Raw genomic sequence first — 21,983 nt, 5'->3', positions numbered from 1 at the left:
AAACCTAAAAATCTCTATCTCAAAAAAAAAGCATATTTCATCCGACCAATACAAAAAAGTGTTTTTTAATACAAAGAAAAGTCAACTTTCAATCAATTATTTCAGGTATGCACTCAATACTTGGTCGGGAATCCTTTTGCAGAAATGACTGCTTCATTGCGGCGTGGCATGGAGGCAATCAGCCTGTGGCACTGCTGAGGTGTTATGGAGGCCCAGGATGCTTGGATAGCGGCCTTAAACTCATCCACAGTGTTGGGTGTGGTGTCTCTCACCTTCCTCTTCACAATATCCCCCAGATTCTCTCTGGGGTTCAGGTCAGGAGAGTTGGCAGGCCAATTGAGCACAGTAATGCAATAGTCAGTAAACCATTTACCAGTGGTTTTGGCACTTTGAGCAGGTGCCAGGTCGTGCTGAAAAATGAAATCTTCATCTCCATAAAGCTTTTCAGCAGATGGAAGCATGAAGTGCTCCAAAATCTCCTGATAGCTAGCTGCATTGACCCTGCTCTTGATAAAATACAGTAGACCAACACCAGCAGCTGACATGGCACCCCAGACCATCACTGACTGTGGGTAGTTGACACTGGACTTCAGGCATTTTGGCATTTCCTTCTCCCCAGTCTTCCTCCACACTCTGGCACCTTGATTTCCGAATGACATGGAAAATTTGCTTTCATCTGAAAAAAGTACTTTGGACCACTGAGCAACAGTCCAGTGCTGCTTCTCTGTAGCCCAGGTCAGGCGCTTCTGCCGCTGTTTCAGGTTCAAAAGTGGCTTGACCTGGGGAATGCGGCACCTGTAGCCCATTTCCAGCACGCGCCTGTGCATGGTGGCTCTGGATGTTTCTAATCCAGACTCAGTCCAAGGTCTGGAATTGGCCCTTCTTCACAATCTTTCTCAGGGTGCGGTCACCTCTTCTGGTTGTGCAGCGTTTCCTGCCACACTTTTTCCTTCCCGCAGATTTCCCACTGAGGTGCCTTGATACAGCACTCTGGGAACAGCCTATTCGCTCAGAAATTTCTTTCTGTGTCTTAGCCTCCTGCTTGAGGGTGTCAATGATGGCCTTCTGGACAGCAGTCAGGTCGGCAGTCTTGCCCATGATGGCGGTTTGAGTAATGAACCAGGCTGGGAGTTTTTAAAAGCCTCAGGAATCTTTCGCAGGGGGTTTGAGTTAATTTGTTTATTCAGATGATTAGGTTAGTAGCTTCTTTAGAGTATTTTTTCATGATATGCCATTTTTTTGGGATAGGGATTTTTTTTTTTCTTGACTTTTTTGCCAAAATCATCAATATTAAAACAAGAAAAGGCTTGAACTACTTCAGTTGTGTGTAATGAATATAAAATATTTTAAAGTCTAATGTTTATCAGTACATTACAGAAAATAATGAACTTTATCACAATATGCTAATTTTTTGAGAAGGACTAGTATATCGAGTAGAACATAATATTTAATACGACAATGATTTAAATAAAAAAGAAATATGTGAATGTATAGTAAAATAAATAAAGGGTCATTCAGGGGCCCCTATGGTCCTGAGGCCTGGGACAACATACCCGTTTGTGCACCCCCGTCGACGGGCTTGGGTATAGCGCCACCTCATGTTGTTGCTAAGTGGGTGTCAGCTGCAGCTGCTTCCCTCCTTAAATTTCTCTCCAGAAGGGTTGGCTACCCTCGTTTTTATTTTTCATAAATGTTTTTTTTTTGCATCCTCTGCCATCACTTTGAAGTGGCGCAAATGCTGATGAGTATTTACTATTAACGAACAGTACCTCCTCTTCCTCGGTCTTTGGCTCGTCGAGTGCAAACCAAAAAAAAAAAAAGATAAACCACAGTGAGTCTTGAATATTGACTTTATATAAACATTTTATTCCTTTGGTATTAACACTAGTTACATATTAACATGTTCCAAGGAAGGATAGTCAAATATTTGGTATGTACATATTATCACAAGTACAAAGTTCACTTACAACAAGTAAGAAAGGCATTTGGTGCGTCAGTATTAGTGTGGTGGATGTGCAAGCATGTGGCCCTCTCTAATACACATCCCTGATTATTAAACACTGTCAAACTTTCAATGGAGCCACTTTAATATTGTGATCATTACCGTCCAGCCCTGGACACTTCAACATTGGATAGTTCACTGCTCCTGCAACCAAATAAGTCCATGGATGACCAAAGAACCAGTCAATATTTACAATAGATTTTAACACAAAGTGCTGGCTTAAGTGCATGACAGGCAATTGCTTAGGTATAAAAAAAGAAGGGGGTCGTGGGGGTGTTCAGCTAATTTTTACATCCAATGTTACATCATAAATCATACAGGCAGAAAATTGCATGCACATAACTTCTGAATAAATGTTTGGCAAAAGCATCATGTAATACAGTGCTTTTTGTGTGAGTTGAGTACCAGTGTGGCGACGTTTGCAGCAAGGGAAATAAGAAAACTGTAACAGAACATTAATGGTACTTCCTGAATGAAATGTATTTATTTATTAGTATAAATCAACATTTAAAAGTTTTAGCTGATAGGAATTACAATTCCAAAGCGCAGTAGTGAAACATTTTTCTTTAAAAAATGTTTTGACAACACGATCAATTGAATCAGAAGAATCATCATTTTAAATAATTGTGGTAAATTCTACCAAAACGTGTGTGTTTTAACAATTATTCAGTATTATAAATAAATTGAGAAAATGTATGTCAAATTATGGACAGGAGTTTTTGTCTTATTTATAAACACATTTTGGTCTATAGTCACTTTCTTGAGTCATTCAGAACTATAATTGAGTGGTACCTTTACATATGAATTTAATTCGCTCCAGGAACTAGTTTGTAACTCGAAATGGTCGCATGTTGAGCGGGCTTTTCCTGTAAGAATACAGTACATTATAATTCAATATTCGTTCCACAACCCAAAAACCTATGCTAAATCCTTAATAAATATCGCAGGTACAATTACAAATATCAATTACTCATGGCAAAACAAATAAATTATAAATAAAAATCGGAATAATAACATAATAATAATGTAATGAATCAGGTTCTACTGTGGGGGTTGTGTTTTACATGCTGTTCCTGAACGCACCGTGTAACTGACGAGAGAGTGAGCCATGCGGTAGATTGGGAAGTTTTTACTTTCTTTTTTCATGATGTTGTTGGTTGTGTTACGCAAGTTCTGAAATAAACGATTAAAAACCTGACAAAGCTGGTGACTTTTTTGCCGATGTTACAATAAGAATAATAAATTGGAAATAAAAAAGCGTTTTTAATTGTAACCTCAACTTACAAAGACTGACGAACAGAGGTCGGAGAAGATGACCGGGTGGAGTAGAGGAGGATACATCTGCTTGAAGACCGTCGAGGTCATAGACATGTTCCAGCCGTCAAGCCAGTTCACTGATGCGCATACCACGCTCATATTTTTCTATCATTTCCTTCTTGATTTCATTGGTAAACGTCACCTTTTTCTTTTTTTCATTACTTGCACTAACCGTCTTGGGAGCCATGTCTATCTCTCTCACAAGAAAATCGGCCGTGCTGCCGTCTTGTGGGAAAACAATGAAATTGCCACGCTGTCGTAAATCGTCGTATTTCTAGAATGTTGCATTATGTCGAGACAAATGACGAGTCAAATTTTACGTCAGAAGTCGAAAGGATCATTATGTCAATGCGTTCGTATGTTGAAGTACCACTGACTTTCAACTCAACAAAAACAAATGCACTTGGCGTCAAAGTGTTTAACATTTCTGTCTCTTTAAAGAATATGGGTACAAAAAGGTTATTCATTTTTTAAAAAGTTTTCTTAGCTTAGAATTTAATAGTATGTATAGCTTTAACATTTTTTTCCAGTGTTACTTGGAGAAACAATTACATTCAGTATTTATAGGGCAAACACTATACAGTATGTCATGATACTGCAGAGCAATACCAGTCATAACAGTCTCTGCAGATACACCTCTTATTATCTTATCTTTTAAGTTCAAAGGGATCAAGGTTGTAAACATTTATCAAACCAAGTACCAAACACTTACTAAGCCAGCAACTTGCTATTGTTAAAGTTTTCCCTTGCATTACAATTTGAAGAGACAGGATTGACTTTTGATACCTCCATCAGTCACATCTCAAAGTGACGATACATGCTCTCCACATAGCTCAGGACCCTTTGCCAGTCAGGACCACCTGCACGCAGCATGTCCTCAACAGTCTGTTAAACATATACATTAGTGAAATTTATAATTAGTCTTCAAGAAGTGACAGTATGTGTTTGTCATACTGAAGTGACTCAAATATAGACATAACAAGCCTTTACCAGGCGGTGACTACGAGTCTATTCGGGTCTGTGTCTTACCAAAGATGGTGCAATCCCAACAGTTTCGCCTGTTTTGAAGGCTAGACTGAGATTTTCGCTCTGCAACGAAATACAGTGGAAAAACTATGACCAGCGGAGCGTGAAATGAATTCATTCCATCTGTTTAACATCTATGATTAGTTAGGGAATTAGATTGATTCACTGATTCAATTAATCTGATTGAAGTATAGAAAGTATCATTTCATTTGTCCCAACAAAGTGATGAATGTTTTAGTTGGTTAAGCAGCACAACAGACTTTTTTTTTCTTTGGATATTTTTGATGATAGGACTTCTGAAATACTTGAGAATAGGGCTGGTAGTATAGAAGCTACTTTCCCCAAATGAGCCAGTTTTCGTTGATTTATCTTTGAATGCACATTAAAACGAACAGACGAATAATGACAGGGACAAATGACAGGCAAATATATTCTTTTGGCTATATATAGGAACTTCTAATTTCCTTTTTACTCACTCATAGTGTTTTCGAATTTTACAACATCACGCAGAAAGGTTTTTATATTAGTTTAGTTTCATTGCAGTATGATACCTGCACGTGCACTGTACATCTAGGTTCAGGGAGGGTTACATTACATTCAGCAGAATTAATTATAAATAATACCCCATTTCCCCCATGCCCTGAATGGTACTTATACATCGTTCAAAAAAGTGGCCTATTGAAGTATTAACAACAGCATTCAAAAGAACCAATTTTACCTTGTTGTCTGGACTAAGACTGCTATAAGGAATATGCGAGGGGAGGTAGGTATGGTAAACAGCACAAAATGCAAGGCCATCCACCCAGCTGCTGCTAAAATTGGTAATGTCAATATTCTAGAGGAAAAGAAAAATGGGAGAGAGTACCCAAGTTAATTCAAATGGACATAGTGTAAAATGAGAGTGCCATAGATAAACCCATCATGCTCTTGAAATATAGTATAGTATTTAATCGCGTATGAAGGTTTACTTTGTAGCCTTGGGTTTGGCTTTGACACCAACGTAGTAGCGAATTTCTCTTTGAGCCTCCATGGCGCCGTAGGAGCAAGTTGAATCCATCATGGGACCTGAGCAAGACAACAACTTTAGACCGACTACTTCCATCTTTTTTTCCATGTCTTATTGTGATGTAAAAATAGGATGGGATACAAAGTTTTCGGCTTGAAAGAAATGAGTGTTTGCTGCATATGTAATCCATTGACCTGGTTGGTGCCACATCAGAGAGAGTTGAATTGTACTTGTTTAGAGTTTCCTCCCGTTTTCCTGCATAAAAAAGTAATTCTCAAAGGTATGCCACACAGGGTTTTTTAATTACTATGATGAAGAACACCTACAAAATATATTCTAAATGTACACACCTTTATCGGTGTTTGATCTGCTCTCTTGTTGGTCCAGACTTCTTCGTCCTCTAAGTTGTGCCAAATTCTTTAAAACAATTAAAAATAAAATATGCATTGAAATTATTTCCAAGGATATTCTTGGTTCAAAAAAGATGTGAACACAATCTCACCTTCTTTGTTGATTCAGGTGTTGTGGAAGTGGTTGACTGGAAAGTTCCATTTTGTATTGTGAGGGAGTCAGAGTACTCTGGTAATCTGGATAGGCTTCTGTAGTATTATGACATATTAGGAGAGTTATTTGATCAGAGAATTATTTTTTAAAATTTTGCTAAAAAAGCCATTCCAGCCGTGCATTGTCCCATGTAAATAATTCTCTGCCTTTTTGGCACTCTCACAAATAGTGTGAAAGGCCGAGATAAAATGGCAATGACAGAAATTAACTGAGGACCAAAATAATGTTTAATATTATAAATATTCCCCGATAAATGCAAATAGACAACGAGTAAGATAAATATAACACAAAAAGAAGGGGAAATTTGTGATTGGTGGATCTTTTGGTTGTAACATTGCTTCTTGCCAATAAAACTTTTACGGCATTCAAAAGCCTGTAAATTACTCTTGTCAATGGTGCCACATTTGTAAGGATCATGCAATTTTGGGATTTGCACCCAAGTTAAATATGTGGGTTGTTTTCATGATCTTCTCTGCAAATGCTTAAATCTTGTTTTGCTGTTTTTGTTGAGTCTTTTCCTGAGCTTCTGATACTGTGAGCATTAACTCTTCTAGGTCAGTAGGTGTCTGCTCCAAGAACGAGCATGCCACATTTAACAGGATGAATCAGAAACTTATGTTCAGAGTGGGGTCTAAACACTGCTTATGATCGCACACATGCAGGGTCATAGCACAAAGTAGAAGCAGAAAATGCTATGATGCTGCACAGGCAAAGAAACATTTTGGTGATGGAACAAAGGGAGGAAAAAGTTTTGCGGCATTTCCCTCACTGGAAACGAAGATGCTAGTTATCACTGTGGACAATATCAAGGGGATATCTTGGCACCAGTCGCAATCCTGGATCGACACTGTCTGTGACCAAACTCCATTATGCCCTGGCTTTGTTCATAATAAGCTATTATTATATCCTGTAATCATAGCAGGGCATGATCTGGTGGAGTTTAGACTCCCTGTGAGTATAGTTCCATTAAAACCAGGTTCTTGTTTACAATGTGCTGGTACACCTGCATTGTGTCCCAATGTTTGGAACACTCAGATAATAGTTATTGATTCCCTCAATTTCTCCTCAATGTTATTTCGCTATAACAAGTAGGTTTAACCAAACACCCTCTCAGTTTTCTGTTCATACATAGGCTGCACTAGACTATAAACTGTAGGTTTCCACACTGATAAAAACTGAATATTTACACTAAAAGACATGTAGCTCATCAGTCTGCAAAAAGTCATAATTAACCGTACTGGACCAAATACCGCAAATTTCAAAATGGGGGATAAAAGTATTGGCTTGCAGTCAGAAAAATACAGTATATGTTTGTGATTGTCTGGATCAAAGTATGCACACTGCAATTTTCAGTTTTTGGTGCACTGTGGGATTTCACGAGCATTTGAGATTACCACCGATATCTACACAATTCACATCTTCCACTTCCAGCATACAGTAAATATGGCAACTGCAGAAAAAACAGGGGTAAAGGCAGTGCATAGGAAAAGAGTAAATGCATGTTTATTTTTGCTGATGCATTTATATAGGAATATACACTCACCGGCCACTTTATTAGGTACACCTGTCCAACTGCTCGTTAACACTTAATTTCTAATCAGCCAATCACTTGGCGGCAACTCAGTGCATTTAGACATGCAGACATGGTTTAAGACAATCTCCTGCAGTTCAAACTGAGCATCAGTATGGGGAAGAAAGGTGATTTGAGTGACTTTGAACGTGGCATGGTTGTTGGTGCCAGAAGGGCTGGTCTGAGTATTTCAGAAACTGCTAATCTACTGGGATTTTCACACACAACCATCTCTAGGGTTTACAGAGAATGGTCCGAAAAAGTAAAAATATCCAGTGAGCGGCAGTTCTGTGGGCGGAAGTGCCTTGTTCATGCCAGAGGTCAGAGGAGAATGGCCAGACTGGTTCGAGCTGATAGAAAGGCAACCGTGACTCAAATAACCACCCGTTACAACCAAGGTAGGCAGAAGCGCATCTCTGAACGCACAGTATGTCAAACTTTGAGGCAGATGGGCTACAGCAGCAGAAGACCACGCCGGGTGCCACTCCTTTCAGCTAAGAACAGGAAACTGAGGCTACAATTTGCACAAGCTCATCGAAATTGGACAATAGAAGATTGGAAAAACGTTGCCTGGTCTGATGAGTCTCGATTTCTGCTGCGACATTCGGATGGTAGGGTCAGAATTTGGCGTCAACAACATGAAAGCATGGATCCATCCTGCCTTGTATCAACGGTTCATGCTGCTTTAATACTGTGCTTGTATTTGATCTGCATAGTTAATATTATGGCCAATGTGTTTAAATAACTATAAACTGTTTTTCTCACCTTGACCTCTCAGTGTTTGTTCTTCGTGCTTCACCCGATCGTACCTCTTCCCTGCTCCTTTCTTCGTTGGTTACATTTCTCAGGTATCGTTTAGTGACAGCCACACAGTCCTCTCTTACAACACTTTTCACAGTGTCATTCACGCTTCCAACTAGCCGGTAAAGTCCCCTCTCCCTGCCCCTCTGATTCTCCTCTTTGCTGTCAGAGTTCTTCAGAGGGTCTGTCTTTTCTCCTTCTTTGGCATTAGTTTTGTCTGTAGTCTGACTCGGTGTAGCCAGCCTCTGCCTGCTCTCCTCAAGCTCCCCTCTCAAAGAGACAAGCTGCATGTCAGCCTCCTTCTGTCTTTGCAGGGCTGCAGATAATTCCCTCTTTACATCTTTATGAGCCATCCGGAGAGCAGTCAACTCCTCTTCAGCTTCTGCTCTTAAACGGTCAGCCACTGACACCGCCACCTGAAGATCAGCCTGGAACTGCAGCCATTCTGTTCGCTCGCTCTGAAAGAACAAACAGAGGCTTTCAGAACATGTTTTAAATTTTTGTGTGGTTGTTAGGAACAGAATTTTAAATTTACTTAACAGATTTCTTGTAGTTAAAAAAATGTATGTTAGCATATAAATTGTATGTTAGCATATAAATTAGCAAAAAATGTACTTTTCTCATTAGAAAAAAAAAGATTAACCATAACCAAGCATTTTCAATTTCACAACTGACTGACAGTTCTCAGGTTCTCGATTTGTATCAAAGTTCTGGACAACTTCTTACCACAAACTGTTTATTAGTTTTCTTTCTTTAACAACCAGTATTACTCAACACAACTTCTAAAAAAGGGAGGAAACTACCACTAACTTGGCATTATTGTTTGGCCAACTATGTGGGCGTGTTTAGTGAATATTAATGTGAATTCAATGATATACTGCATGTGGCAAGCAAAGAGGGAGGCGTATCTCTCTGACATATGAAACCAGATATGCAAAAAAATATGCAGAAGAAACCACAAAATAAAAATGAAAAACGAAAAAAAAAAACAAAGGAGGAAAGGCAAGAAAACAAGACGTGCCAATAATGATTATACTCTATCAAAATAGGGGTTTTCCTCTTTTAGAGGTGTTACCCATTTGAACAACAGCAGGGTTTGATAATGATCATGTTGAAATAGTTTCCGTGTTATGATGTTTGATAAAACTTTGAGCGCTATCCCTCAGGCAGTCACACACAAAAAGCCCCTCTTCATATCATGGACGGACTGGGTGGTGACGAAAAGAAGATCAGTCACCTCACCAGTATGAAAGTAGTGGTGAAATGAAGAAAAAAAAGAAGAGGGGTAGACATTTAATGAAGCAGCAGACAGACTGGAAAGCAATATCAGCCAGGTGGTTCTTAAGTTCGGTGAAGGAGCAGAGGTTAGTTATTAGATGAACAACGGATGGAAATGTGGAGGAGGAAGTAATAACTGAGCCAAGTTGACGCTCCCTAGTCTGACCAGTGACTCAAGACCACAGCTGGACCCCATTATACTGTACGCACACATATCACATTTCCTCCCCCACACTCACATTCCTTATTGGTTTACTTCACCACCAAACTGCATGATCAACTTATCGGACTTTTCAGTTTTGTGCAATGTGGCACCCTGTTGAAGAAACATGCCAAACAGATCCAACCCCAGTTTTATATTAAGTACCACACATGCCGAAAAAAAAAAAGAAAGGCTCCGAGTGTCTAGTCTTGGTGTCTTTGTTATCTAACATGAGCACTCCAACTAGAGCAAGTCTGTTTAAGGAAACAGGAAGGGGTGCTCCTCAGTTCACACTGAGATAAGGGTGTGGATTGTCAGGATGAATACACAGACACAAACATAGTCCCGGAAGAGCTGACCTGTGGCCTACAGCAAGACCAGATGTTGTACACATGCGCACATAAAGTACACACACGTGCACAAACACCTAGTTAAACATCAGAATTGCTGGTGATTCTAGAAGAGAATTGTTCTATCTGTATACTGTCTTCTCTACTCACCCCATCTTTTTCTTTTGACACATAGTTGGAGAAAGATCTAAACTAAAAGTACTTTTCTCTATGCTTTCTTCAGTCAGCAATGTGGAACCAAAAATGATTGACTGCCTACAAACGAACCATATTCCATGCACCTGAATGGAAACCTGGATGTGAAATAAGCTGCATTGAGTGCACATGGACATCAAAGTGAAAGGGGGCCTAAATCAATACCACACCGTATAATTCAGCAGAGTGTTCACATTCAAATCATTACTGTTTCCTCACAGTCTAGACAAACCCAATACTTTTTATTTCCACACAACCATTTTAACCTCAAAATAAACTTCAGCTCGAAGGCTAAGATAGCAGAGGACCAAGAGAGAATTCTTGAGAATTTGTAGTAGCGGTCACCTGGTACAGATTCCAAAGTTGTGTTTTAGAAACAAATATGACTACACAGGCAGAAATTGAGCATTTTCGTTTGTCTTGTACAATTGAGGTCTGATGGTGCATCAGATTATCTACTTAAGGTCTCTGTCAGCTATTAAATAATGTGTTTTATTAACATGTTGTATATATACTGTAAGAAAGACATAAATCCAGTGAGTTCATACCTACACTATATAGACAAGTATAAGGAAGCGGAAGTGCCAATAGAAAAGAAAATTGCAGCTATATAGCTTTTTGCAGCTATAACAACCTCCACCATATACAACATTTTGGAATGTGTGAATGTTTTTTTTAACAATTATCCAGAAAGGAATAGTGTGAGGCTAGTTGTAGATAATTTGTCAGCTCTGTTCTAGTTCATCACAAAAATGTTGGATGAGTTTTTCCTGCAAAGAGGAAAACGACAAGGCAATTAGAACTGTGCATTAGACGAGAATGGGAACTAATTCCACTTACAGTGCTTCAACATTTGGTATCTTACGTTCCCAAACGCTTAATTGGGTGCCAATAAAAGGGAACATGATGCAACACATTAGTAAGGACCCCAGTTCTTTTTGAATGAATGTGTTGTTTATTCATTCATTTTCCATGCCGCTTTTCCTCACCAGGGTCGCAGAGGTGCTGGAGCCTATCCCAGCTAACTACGGGCAGTAGGCAGGGTACACCCTGAACTGGTTGCCAGCCAATCGCAGGGCAATATATTGTGCTGTCTGCATCAAATTCGAAATGGGTGAATAGTTGCAAAAGGGTGCAAGAATTTTGGATAGCATTTCTTGCCATAGTTATTGTATTGTTTTAAAGTGCCTATCACAGCAAAAAGCATGTTTATTTCATATTTCACACAGTATTTTATGCCCCTGAATGAAATGGACCGCTTAGATGCGTGTGGAAGCGATCGTTTTATTTATTCAATTTATTGAATCCCGCACCATGTAAATGAGTGACTTCTGGCTCCAGTCTCGGGTTGAGGACAAATGTGAATGTGACGTCACCCGGGTCAGCATCTGACAATACAGCATTGCTTTATAGCATGAAGATGGACTGCGGATTCAGCTGATTTTGCTGATGATTTCGTTTATTTTTCGCATCACGCCAGCCAAATGTGCTGCAGGGTTTTGTTGCTGCACCGACGAGAGGCGTGTAGGCCTTTTTGGGTATCAAAACGTTCCGTTCACCCCGAGATTGGCCAAAACAAGTACGACAACTGTGGGACCATTGGAATTATGAGGAAGTGAGTAAACATCGTGTTTTGTATAATGTCAAATACTGGGATCATGGCACACGCTTTAATGCGGATATGGCTTGCATTTTGTGGCTGACAATGCTCTTTGTCCACCGAGATTGCCACTCGGCCGAGGACTGGCGGCTTGTTACACACCCCTCTCTGTCCTCTTCGCGTGCCCGCCGGGAAAGCACTTTGCTTGTGCGGTTCTCCATATCATCCAGACTTCCAGCCCCCTGTCCTCTTCGTGTGCCTGGCAAAAGACCACTATCCTCGGGTTTGGCTCGAGCAGCCATGCGTTCTTCCGATGTCGGCCGGTTTCTCCAGCTGCTTCCCTGGCAAACGAGCTCTCCTGCCCGCAGCAGGGGACGAGCAGTACTTGCTCGCTGCCGGCGGGTTTGCCGATCCATGAAGACAATCGACAACCCCACCACCGTGTGAGATGATCCGGGCTAGTTTTGTGTGATTTTTCGCTTTGAAAGGCGAGAATAACACTTGGAAACGCTGCTCGGTTCAGGTTAGCATGTCGGCTAGCTGTCACGCCTCCTGCTTTGTTTACGCTCTCCGAAGCCAGGGCAGGGATATGACAAAAGCCCGACTAACTCCATTGGCATAAAATATCGTTCGGGATGTGCAATAAGTCGACAGTTTTGACCATTATGAAGTAATTCTGCCATGTCGTACTGAATAAATGCATTTTTAATATTTCATATTCCCTTTAACACAAGACTAGTATTTGTTATCACCATACCATCTATTTAGCAATTGGGGGAAAAATACATAGATAAAAAGAACATCTTGTAAAAATATTGAAGTAGACAGATTGAAATAACGACATTTTGCTGTTTTCTTCGTAGCATTTTCCTCGTTCTGAATAATTCCCCCTCAATAGGCTGAATTCTAAATCAAGATGAAATCGTGACCCTGCCGACGTCATCCTCCAGCTGGGGACACTAGAGCGCTATAATGACAGTCAGGGGCTAAACGGTAGATTAAAAGACTAATTTGTCCTCATCTGCGCTTTGCCAAATTGTTGTATTTAGTTGAATCGTCTTAAAATATGATTGTAATTCACATAATATTTCTATTTTTAAAAATTTTCATGCTGTCGCAGGCACTTTAAGGGTGGATCTGTTTCAGACAGTGCACCAAACCTGGCCTTCCTAATGCTCAATTTAACTCAAGATTATTTATATAGTATAGCGTTCTCGCAATTTTTGCACCCATGGCAAAGCGCTTTACAGAACATGTAACACAAGACAAAAACAATACAACCATCAGCCAACCAAATAAATGTTCCTGTACATTCCAGCATTTTCTTTGAAGTTTTACTGCTAGCATTCATCACAATGACAACCAGTGGGTTGCATCTCGCTGGTGCATTCCTGCCAGTGTTTGACTGTCTCTTCTTCCCACTCTCCCGCCAACACCATCACCACCTGCATGCACGTGCACACACTTAAAACTAGCTACCATAGAGATCCCATTAAAGTATATGATCATTCATAATTTCATCCCCAAACCACATAATTGAATTTGGAAATAAATGTAGCAGTGAGGCACATTACCCCAAACATAAATACAGTATTTCACGACACTGAAAATTTGACTGAAGTTAACACTAAATTAATGTTTTCATTTGCAGACCGCTAACACGGTTAACTTTGATATTTTGCTACTCTGGCTGTGCTTTTTTGCATCTATGACAATATAACTATAGCTATCAAAGTGGTTCTTTCAACCTAGAATTTGGAAAGTCCAGATGATCACGTCATTGCCCCAGTCTTATAATTGTGAGGCAGAAGTTCAGAAAAGCTCACGCTATGAAATATTCTCTGAAAAAAAAAGGCAGCCAACAATAGATTTGCCTGAATGTTAAATTTCCCACTTGAAATATGGGCAGACGTTCCAGAAACTTATCTTTAACAAACACTAGAAATCAATTTTCCCAAGACAACAAAAAATATTTTTGTGGGTGGACACATAGAAGTGTTAGAAGGAGAATACATAAACTTAATCGGTAAGGGTGTAGAATAGGGAAAGAGAAAGGGTCGCTATAGAAAAAAATGCATGGATGAATTGAAGAAAATACAGGGGCACAATAGGGGGGAGAACTTTGTTCACAAAGTAGAACTCGTCCATACACTCCAGTGCTTTTCTGCTTGTGTTTGTGGGTCCTCTCTCTCACGTGTGCAGAAGACATGAAAACAAATGGCCAGTGTGATCAAGCGCATCAGCCCTCACCCCTCTTGCTCAACACACTGAACAAAACAAAACCAGTTTTGTCTCTGGAACAGCCGATTGTGAACCCGCACACTGCTACCCCCACCCCCTCTCCTTCCACCAACTCACCACAAAAAGGCTCCCAGGGCAGCGGAGCAGACTGAGTGGGTTCATAAAGTCAGGCTTTGAAACTTCACTTGGCCAAGCATGGACCAATGTAAACACATTCTTGGATTGCTTCAATCTCTAAAACACGGCTACTTCTCAATGCCTTGTCTCCCTGTGGCCTATGCTGGTCCATGCAGGGGATTACATTTGCAGGCCTCTTCGGTACGTGGGAAAGTGAAAAAGAGTGGAAGGAGACATAAAAAAAAGTCGAAATTTCAAAGGAGACAATTATGCGGGTATGATGAAAATATAAACATGCAGAGCGCATCGTATATAGCTGGAGTGGCAAACCGTTCCTCGAGAGCCGTAGTGGGTCCTGGTTTTGTTACAACCGATTCAGCACAGACACTTGAACCAATGAGGTTTCTGCGGAAACAAGAAGCACCTGACTGCAATCAACTGATTGCACTTGTTAGAAGAACTGCAATGTCCTCATAATGGGTTTGGGGGGGAAAAAACACTGCGGCCCTTTGTGGAATAGTTTGCCCACCCCTGATACAGGATGTAGTATAGGAGGAAGGGCCTATTTTGGTTTATATTCCATATGTTGTAACCTGGAAGACTTTGAGCTTCAGATGCTATCTTAAGGAGGAGGAGTCAGAATTGGAAACAGGAAATCACTGTAGATTACATCATCTTCAAAGCGGCAACATCTAAACAATCCGAGCACTGGTTCTGGATATCACTTCCCGATGCAATAAAATTGTAAAACATGTCAATTTGAGGTCTATTTAACTCAAAGTGCAGAAGAAACATTTCATAAATTCAGAAAAATTCAGAAGCTCATTTTTCCCTTTCGTGAGCCAGATCCAGGTAATTAAAACTTATTATCTGTGCCCTGCCAGTGATCAAAAACACCACTGGCATAATTCTGGCTACCGAGAGAGAGGCTGCTAACAATGCAATTAGGTTTACACTCCATGCCCAGCATGATGAGGCTTCACAAATCAAAAAGAGGAAGGCCGAGGACAAGGGGGCATCACAAGCCTTATAGCGGAACAACAGGACTCCAATAATACATCAAGAAGATGGCCCAAAGGAACGACCTGCTCGGTGAACGCAAATGCCTCAGGCAACAGGAGTCTGTTAAGAAGAGGCCAGATCGATTGCCAAGGAAAGACAAGCCACTGCATGTTATATAGTTTATGTAGCACCGACAAATTATTGAAGTCAAGAACACATACCGATGGCTGGGAAAAGCTGAACTCAAAGACATTGACACTAATCATGGTAGCACATAGACAGGCTCTAACCACAAGATCGATATAGGCCGATGTCAACAACATCAAACAGGACCCCAGTTATCGTTCAATAGAGGGCAAAACTTGCTAAAATCCTGTGCAAGATTGTTAAGCTCCTTTTCTATACTGCCTACACATACAGTATGTACTCTCATCAGCTACTCACGTCATGAAGCTCTGGTCATGGAAATCGACAGATTAGTTTTTAATAACTAATTTGTCGATTTCTACTGTCTTTTTCTCCTCGTTGGTAAGTCAGTGGAGAGCTACAGCTTCAGGGATGGAGTCTTTGTTTCCACTCACATAGAAGTCTAACAGAGCAACAAAATGTTGCAGCATCAGTAGTAAACAAAATAAACGATAATTCATTTTTCACAACAAGCTTCAGTAAAATATCCAAAATTACCATGCGGTGTGAAATGTATCTACGTCTGTCCTATGATTGCCTGCTGAGCAGGCAAGAATGTACCCCGCTTGCTGCGCAAGATCAGTTTGTATAGGTTTTGAGCTGAACACCTATGTCGGGGGTCGGCAACCCGTGTTTTGAGAGCCGCATGCGGCTCTTTAGCGCTGCCCTAGTGGCTCCCTGGAGCATTTTCAAAAATGTTTGAAAATGGACAAAGATGGTTGAGGGAAAAATATTTTTTGTTTTGATATGGTTTCTGTAGGACAAAAATGACACATTCTTACGATTTTCCTATGCTATAAAAATGCAAAGAATGAATATGAAATTTCAACATTTCTGTCAACAAAGATTTGCATCATAGCCTGCGACACATGCTTCTATCAGCAGAGCAGGATGCCAGGCAGATGACTATTGTAAACAAGCCACAACACCTGTTGGCAGCCGAGTACCCAGTTGGGAGTGAGAGAAAAAGTTTGATTTCATTATTTCGGAAGAACTTAGGCTTGGTTCAGACCGCATGTCTTGATGCATGAATCCGATTTTTTCGTGTTTTTCCGACTCGAGTGAGCCATTAACTTTACGGTCTGAGTGGAACAAGTCGTATAGAGGTGGACCGTTTCAAATCCAATCTCGGTCACTTTCGTATGTGGTTTAAATCCGATCTGGGCCACATTTTTCCAGAATGTTGTGGGCTGTCTGAACTGTAAAGTCTCCCGAATTGGAATACATGCAGCAATTACTACGTCAGCAAAGAGCGAGAGAAACTGGGCGCTACTGTCCAGTGCAGCTGTGCGTTAGCGCCTAGCTTGCCTTCAACACGCCTTTTGGGGAAGGGGTCGGGCTTGATAACAGTCATGAAAAAATAAAATGAGTTGAGGATAAGCCTGAGAATGCTCGGTTTTCTTTCTGCTCTATATGAGCAATATTTCAAGATTGCTTACATGCCCGACAGTTGGGGCAAACTGTCCGTATGTGTGTGTGTCATGCACGTATAGTGTGTGCATGCTATCGATATCCATATAATCTTTGAATATAAGACTAAACGGGGATCATTTATGTCTGTTATTTGTGTCCTCTTTTTGGAAATCAAAATATGATCACCTTTGAATGACGTTGAGCAAGCATGTGTGGTCATTTGTTTTGATGCTTCTGCGCAGACTTCAAAAACAAAACCGAGATATTAAGAAAATCAAACATGCCCAGATAACGGGCATGTTATGCACATTCCATTTTGGTTTTTTTTAAACCTCAAAATAAAGACAACATCAAAAGTTGGATTTCTTTATTGCATTTCTATAATTTCATAAAAGCAATGAAAAAATTCATTAATATTGTAATTAAGTTAAACTTGAGCATCATACAACAGAGTAGGCACGTGGTGCGTTGGATGCACTGCAGGGAAAATAAACATTAAATTATGAAGGCTCATTATGTATTTTTAGCTGACTCAGTCATTTTGATAGTAGGCTAATATAGCTAATACAGATACATACAGTTGTGGTCAAAAGTTTACATACACTTGTGAAGAACATATTGTCATGGCTCTCTTGAGTTTCCAGCTATTTCTACGATCTCCGATAGAGTGATTGGAACACATACTTCTTTGTCACAAAAAACATTCATGAAGTTTGGTTCTTTTATGACTTTATTATGGGTTAACAGAAAAAGTGATCAAATCTGCTGGGTCAAAAATATACATACATGGATCTGAAAAAGCGAATCATTGACTTGAACAAGTCAGGAAAGTCACTTGGAGCCATTTCAAAGCAGCTGCAGGTCCCAATAGCAACAGTGCAAACAATTGTTTGAAAGTATAAAGTGCATGGCACTGTTTTGTCACTGCCACGATCAGGAAGAAAACGCAAGCTATCACCTGCTGCTGAGAGAAAATGGGCAGGAGGGTGAAGATTCAACTGAGAATCACCAAAAAGCAGATCTGCCAAGAATTAGAAGCTGCTGGAACACAGGTGTCAAGTGTCCACAGTCAAGCGTGTTTTGCATCTCCATGGACTGAGAGGCTGCCGTGCAAGAAGGAAGCCCTTGCTCCAGAAGCGGCACCTTAAGGCTCGACTGAAGTTTGCTGCTGATCACATGGACAAAGATAAGACCTTCTGGAGGAAAGTTCTGTGGTCAGACGAAACAAAAATCGAGCTGCTTGGCCACAATGCCCAGCAATATGTTTGGAGGAGAAAAGGTGAGGCCTTTAACCCCAAGTACACAATGCCTACCGTCAAGCACGGTGGTGGTAGAATCATGCTGTGGGGCTGTTTTGCTGCAAATGGAACTGGTGCTTTACGGACAGTAAATGGGATAATGAAGAAGGACGATTACCTTCAAATTTTTCAAGATAACCTAACGTCATCAGCCCGAAGATTGGGTCTTGGGCGCAGTTGGGTGTTCCAACAGGACAATAACCCCAAACACACATCAAAAGTGGTAATGGAATGGCTAAATCAGGCTAGAATTAAGGTTTTCGAATGGCCTTCCCAAAGTCCTGACTTAAACCCCATTGAGAACTTGTGGACAATGCTGAAGAAACAAGTCCATGTCAGAAAGCCATCAAATTTAACTGAACTGAACCAATTCTGTCAAGAGGAGTGGTCAAAGATTCAACCAGAAGCTTGCCAGAAGCTTGTGGATGGCTACCAAAAGCGCCTAATTGAAGTGAAAATGGCCAAGGGACATGTTACCAAATATTAGCGCTGCTGTATGTATATTTTCGGCCTAGCAGATTTGATCACTTTTTTCTGTACACCCATAATAAAGTCATAAAAGAACCAAACTTCATGAATGTTTTTGTGACAAAGATCTGTTCCAATCACTCTATCAGAGAAAAATCAAGAGTTGTAGAAATAACTGGAAACTCAAGAGAGCCATGACATTACGTTCTTCACAAGTGTATGTAAACTTTTGACCACAACTGTACATACAGCATGTGTTGCTTTCATTATTAGGCTTACTTAAGGGGCTCCAGACATATTTGTCTTATTGGTCCAATATGGCTCTTTCAACATTTTGGGTTGCCGACCTCTGACCTATGTAGTCCCTGATTAGTAGAAACACTACAGAAAGCCGTTTGATGCATAATAGAAAAATCTTACCTGCATTGCATTCTTCATATTCTTCACTTCTGCTTGGAAATGTTTCAGCGTTTCTAAGGGAGGAGAAATGTCAATAAATATGATGCCCAAAATAAAGCCCAGAGAAACATCTTTCTTATTTTGATTGAAGTTAATAATGAACCAGTTATGAAACGAGACATTTTAATAGCCACACAAATATTTTGCAGGTCTCACCTACGACATCTGTGGGCCCATCCTGACTGGCAGAGGTCCCTAATGTTGTCCAACACTCATCTAACAGTCGCTCAAGTTCTTCTGACTGGACATTTCGGGCCTCTGGAGTTGGGGACAAAGACTGACTAAGACCGCTGTCCCTTTCATTCCATTTCGGCCGAGAAGAGCTATGGACAGGCGGCGAGGAGATACACGTAGAGGGTGGGCTCTTTGAAGGGCTGAAAGGCACACACTTCTTCTGTGCAACAGCAGTCGGAGGTGTAGAAGTAGGAGTCCCATTTCTACCCAAAGTATTATGTTCGTTCTCTGCTAATCTACCTTCTTGTTTGGTACACACTGGACTGACAACTGAGACAGTTATGGAGCTATTTGAGTTGAGCCGTGGAAGAGGAGGCCTCCACTCAGGTGGAGGAATGGCAGAACTTGGCTGTGATTGCTTAACATTGGTGGAAGCAACCACCGAGACAGGAGGTGAAGATGAAATTGCACTGGGAGATTTTAATGATCTGGAGGGGAGGAGCTGGGTGGTGCCAGGTACAAATCCAGGGTCGTGTTTTTGCGGGGAAGCAGGAGGAGTGTGGAAACTATCCAAGTGGTTCCCTGGAGGAAACAACGACATCCAGTTCCATGTCAAAAGTCTTTTCATACTAGGAGTAAAACACAGTATTAGTGTTGACTTTGCAGGGACATCGGGTCCATTTGTTGCTAAATGATGTTTTAGTCACAATATAAAATTGTTATGAAACTACAAAACCAGCCTTTAAGTAAGCAGCACTATATTAGATAGAACTTTATTACATCATTATGTTTTTATGATATCATAGAGGAATGCTGGGACAGAAAAACTTTAATGGTCACTCCCATGGCATGCTGTCACCAAGAAAAAAGACATTCTGTGAGCACACATTTCTTTAAAAATTCTTCCACGGGGAGAACAAACTTCCATAACATTGCAGCAATTTCAACTAACAGAGACATTATTGATGCATTTTAAGACTTACATGTTTGAAATCTTTGAGTCGTGTCATTACATTGAATGTTGATGACAACATGCCACAAATCACAAAAAAATATAGAGACAAGCAATGAGTACCAAATCTGTTTGTCCTTCTGTCATTTCATTATTTAGATAAAAACTTTACGGCTTGTTAAAAAAAATGAAAGGCTTTCTTTTAATTTATGTGCAACCAGTGAGTATGCACCAACTCATTGGGAAAGAATGGGAGGATTGTTTAATAACTTTCTCAAGCCCCCTTCCCTTTATTTCTTCATTCCAGAGCTTAATGTGCTCGTCCATCCATGCACATGGGTGGCAGATTGACTGAATGAAGAGTGTGTGCGCGCGCGCGGGTGGATGGGTGTAATTAGGTTTGTGTGTGAGTGAGCGTGGATGTCAGATAGCATTAAGCCTTTATGATTAATCAGCTGCCCTTGTGCGGAGATGGGGAATTCTGCCGATTCATCACAGCTGGCCCAAATGGATCACATGGGGACACGAGGAGAATGACCGCTCGCTGAGCAACACACAAGACAGCTGCCAAGATTCCTGCCTCCACATGCAATGCCGTTCCACTTGCTTCACCTTTTGTAAACTTCCAGATTGTCCACTCACACGTCCTATTCTGTAACTTTTGCATCACTTCTAACATGTACTCAAAACTTGTAGTGTGTATGTGTGTGTCGGTAACGTACCAGTGAGTCCATGGCTGTCTTTACTGGAAAAGCTTCCCATCCTGCAGTCAGTTTGGCCACAGAAGTGTCCTACTGGTGCTTGTTGCTCTCCTGCCCAGACCAGATCAAAGTGGCAGTGGGGGTGACCGGCACATACAGCACATCCAGTCCAGATGATAGATGAGGTCGTGCCACTATGGCACTTTATCAACATGAAAAAAAAACAAGAACTTCAAACCTATTTTTTTTTAAAAATCTATATTGTTTTTCAAGAGAACTACATGCAGAAAAATAGAATGAGGTTGAGGGTTGGGGAATCAGATTGTTTTTATGAAGCATGCTACAAATCAACTGAAATTTTTATAGGTTAGAGGTCAATTTATGATGGGCAGTTTAACATATTTAAGGAAAAACAAATATCAGCAATTAAAATTAGTGGTGTATCTAAATCTTAAATTAAAAAAAAAAAAAAAAAAAAGTTTGACAAGCTTTCAGTATCAATGTCTTAACGTGCCATCTTCCATTTTGTTCGATTTCTATGTAAAATAAATCTCAACAGCATCAGCTTTTTAACTTCAGCTTCTAAACATTTGAAAAGGGATGTGTAATTTCTGTAAGAAACTGCACCAACTGCCAAAATTAAAGCAAGTTCAGAAACAAAAAATTAAGCGCCACAATTTTTTAACCATTCGGATAACTCCTTATCTTTATGACAAACGTGTTGTAAAGTAACCGCTTTATCGACTGGCACCATAGAATTAGCTATACAGACTGGGGGGGAAAAAAGTCACAAACCATTTACTGCGGACGAACAAATCCAAAAGTCCGTCTGTTGGTAGTAAGATCAACTTTCCCCCTCTTTCGTCCTCCTGCTCTCCCCCAGGCACTTTGCTGAGCCTCTTAAGAGTTACTGCATTGGCTTAAAAGACACTTTAATTCTTGCGACGTTTTTGGGAATCATCTTAAAATGAAGACGACACCTCCTAAAGTAAGTCAACGAGTTTGGAGCACGCAACTCCCAGTACTACACTCAAGTGTGCTTGTCGGGAATTCCACTTTGG

General features: G+C 40.5%; 1 protein-coding gene across 2 annotated transcripts; it reads right to left on the bottom strand.

Moving 5' to 3' along the window:
- Nucleotides 1–1,450: 1,450 nt before the first annotated feature.
- Nucleotides 1,451–21,976, bottom strand: si:ch211-195o20.7 (cytospin-A). 2 transcript variants are annotated; one of them, XM_057860474.1, is made up of 13 exons: nt 21,718–21,976; nt 20,944–21,033; nt 19,252–19,851; nt 19,057–19,109; nt 8,251–8,744; nt 5,854–5,950; nt 5,702–5,768; nt 5,546–5,606; nt 5,314–5,410; nt 5,064–5,180; nt 4,349–4,408; nt 4,106–4,204; nt 1,451–2,146 (listed from the first exon to the last, which is right to left on the bottom strand). In XM_057860474.1, the coding sequence occupies exons 2-12, from the start codon at nt 20,981–20,983 to the stop codon at nt 4,115–4,117; spliced, it is 1,776 nt and encodes a 591-aa protein (XP_057716457.1). In that variant the 5' UTR covers nt 20,984–21,033; nt 21,718–21,976; the 3' UTR covers nt 1,451–2,146; nt 4,106–4,114. The 2 variants fall into 2 exon arrangements, with proteins under 2 accessions (XP_057716457.1, XP_057716456.1); XM_057860473.1 differs by having other exon boundaries at nt 1,452–2,146; nt 20,944–21,124.
- Nucleotides 21,977–21,983: the final 7 nt, after the last annotated feature.

Source organism: Corythoichthys intestinalis, chromosome 15 (genome assembly GCF_030265065.1).
Source record: "Corythoichthys intestinalis isolate RoL2023-P3 chromosome 15, ASM3026506v1, whole genome shotgun sequence".
In the NCBI taxonomy this organism is placed as follows: Eukaryota; Metazoa; Chordata; class Actinopteri; order Syngnathiformes; family Syngnathidae; genus Corythoichthys; species Corythoichthys intestinalis.
Note: the sequence above shows the minus strand (reverse complement) of the source record. Positions and strands in the feature narration are given on the sequence as shown.

Bases quoted from the DNA above. Each gene is read 5' to 3' on its own strand.
- si:ch211-195o20.7 (XM_057860473.1), bottom strand. The intron at 5,411-5,545 runs GTCAATGGATTA...TGTCTTGCTCAG, and splicing joins TCTGATGTGGCACCAACCAG to GTCCCATGATGGATTCAACT. The intron at 4,205-4,348 runs GTAAGACACAGA...TATGTTTAACAG, and splicing joins TTGGGATTGCACCATCTTTG to ACTGTTGAGGACATGCTGCG.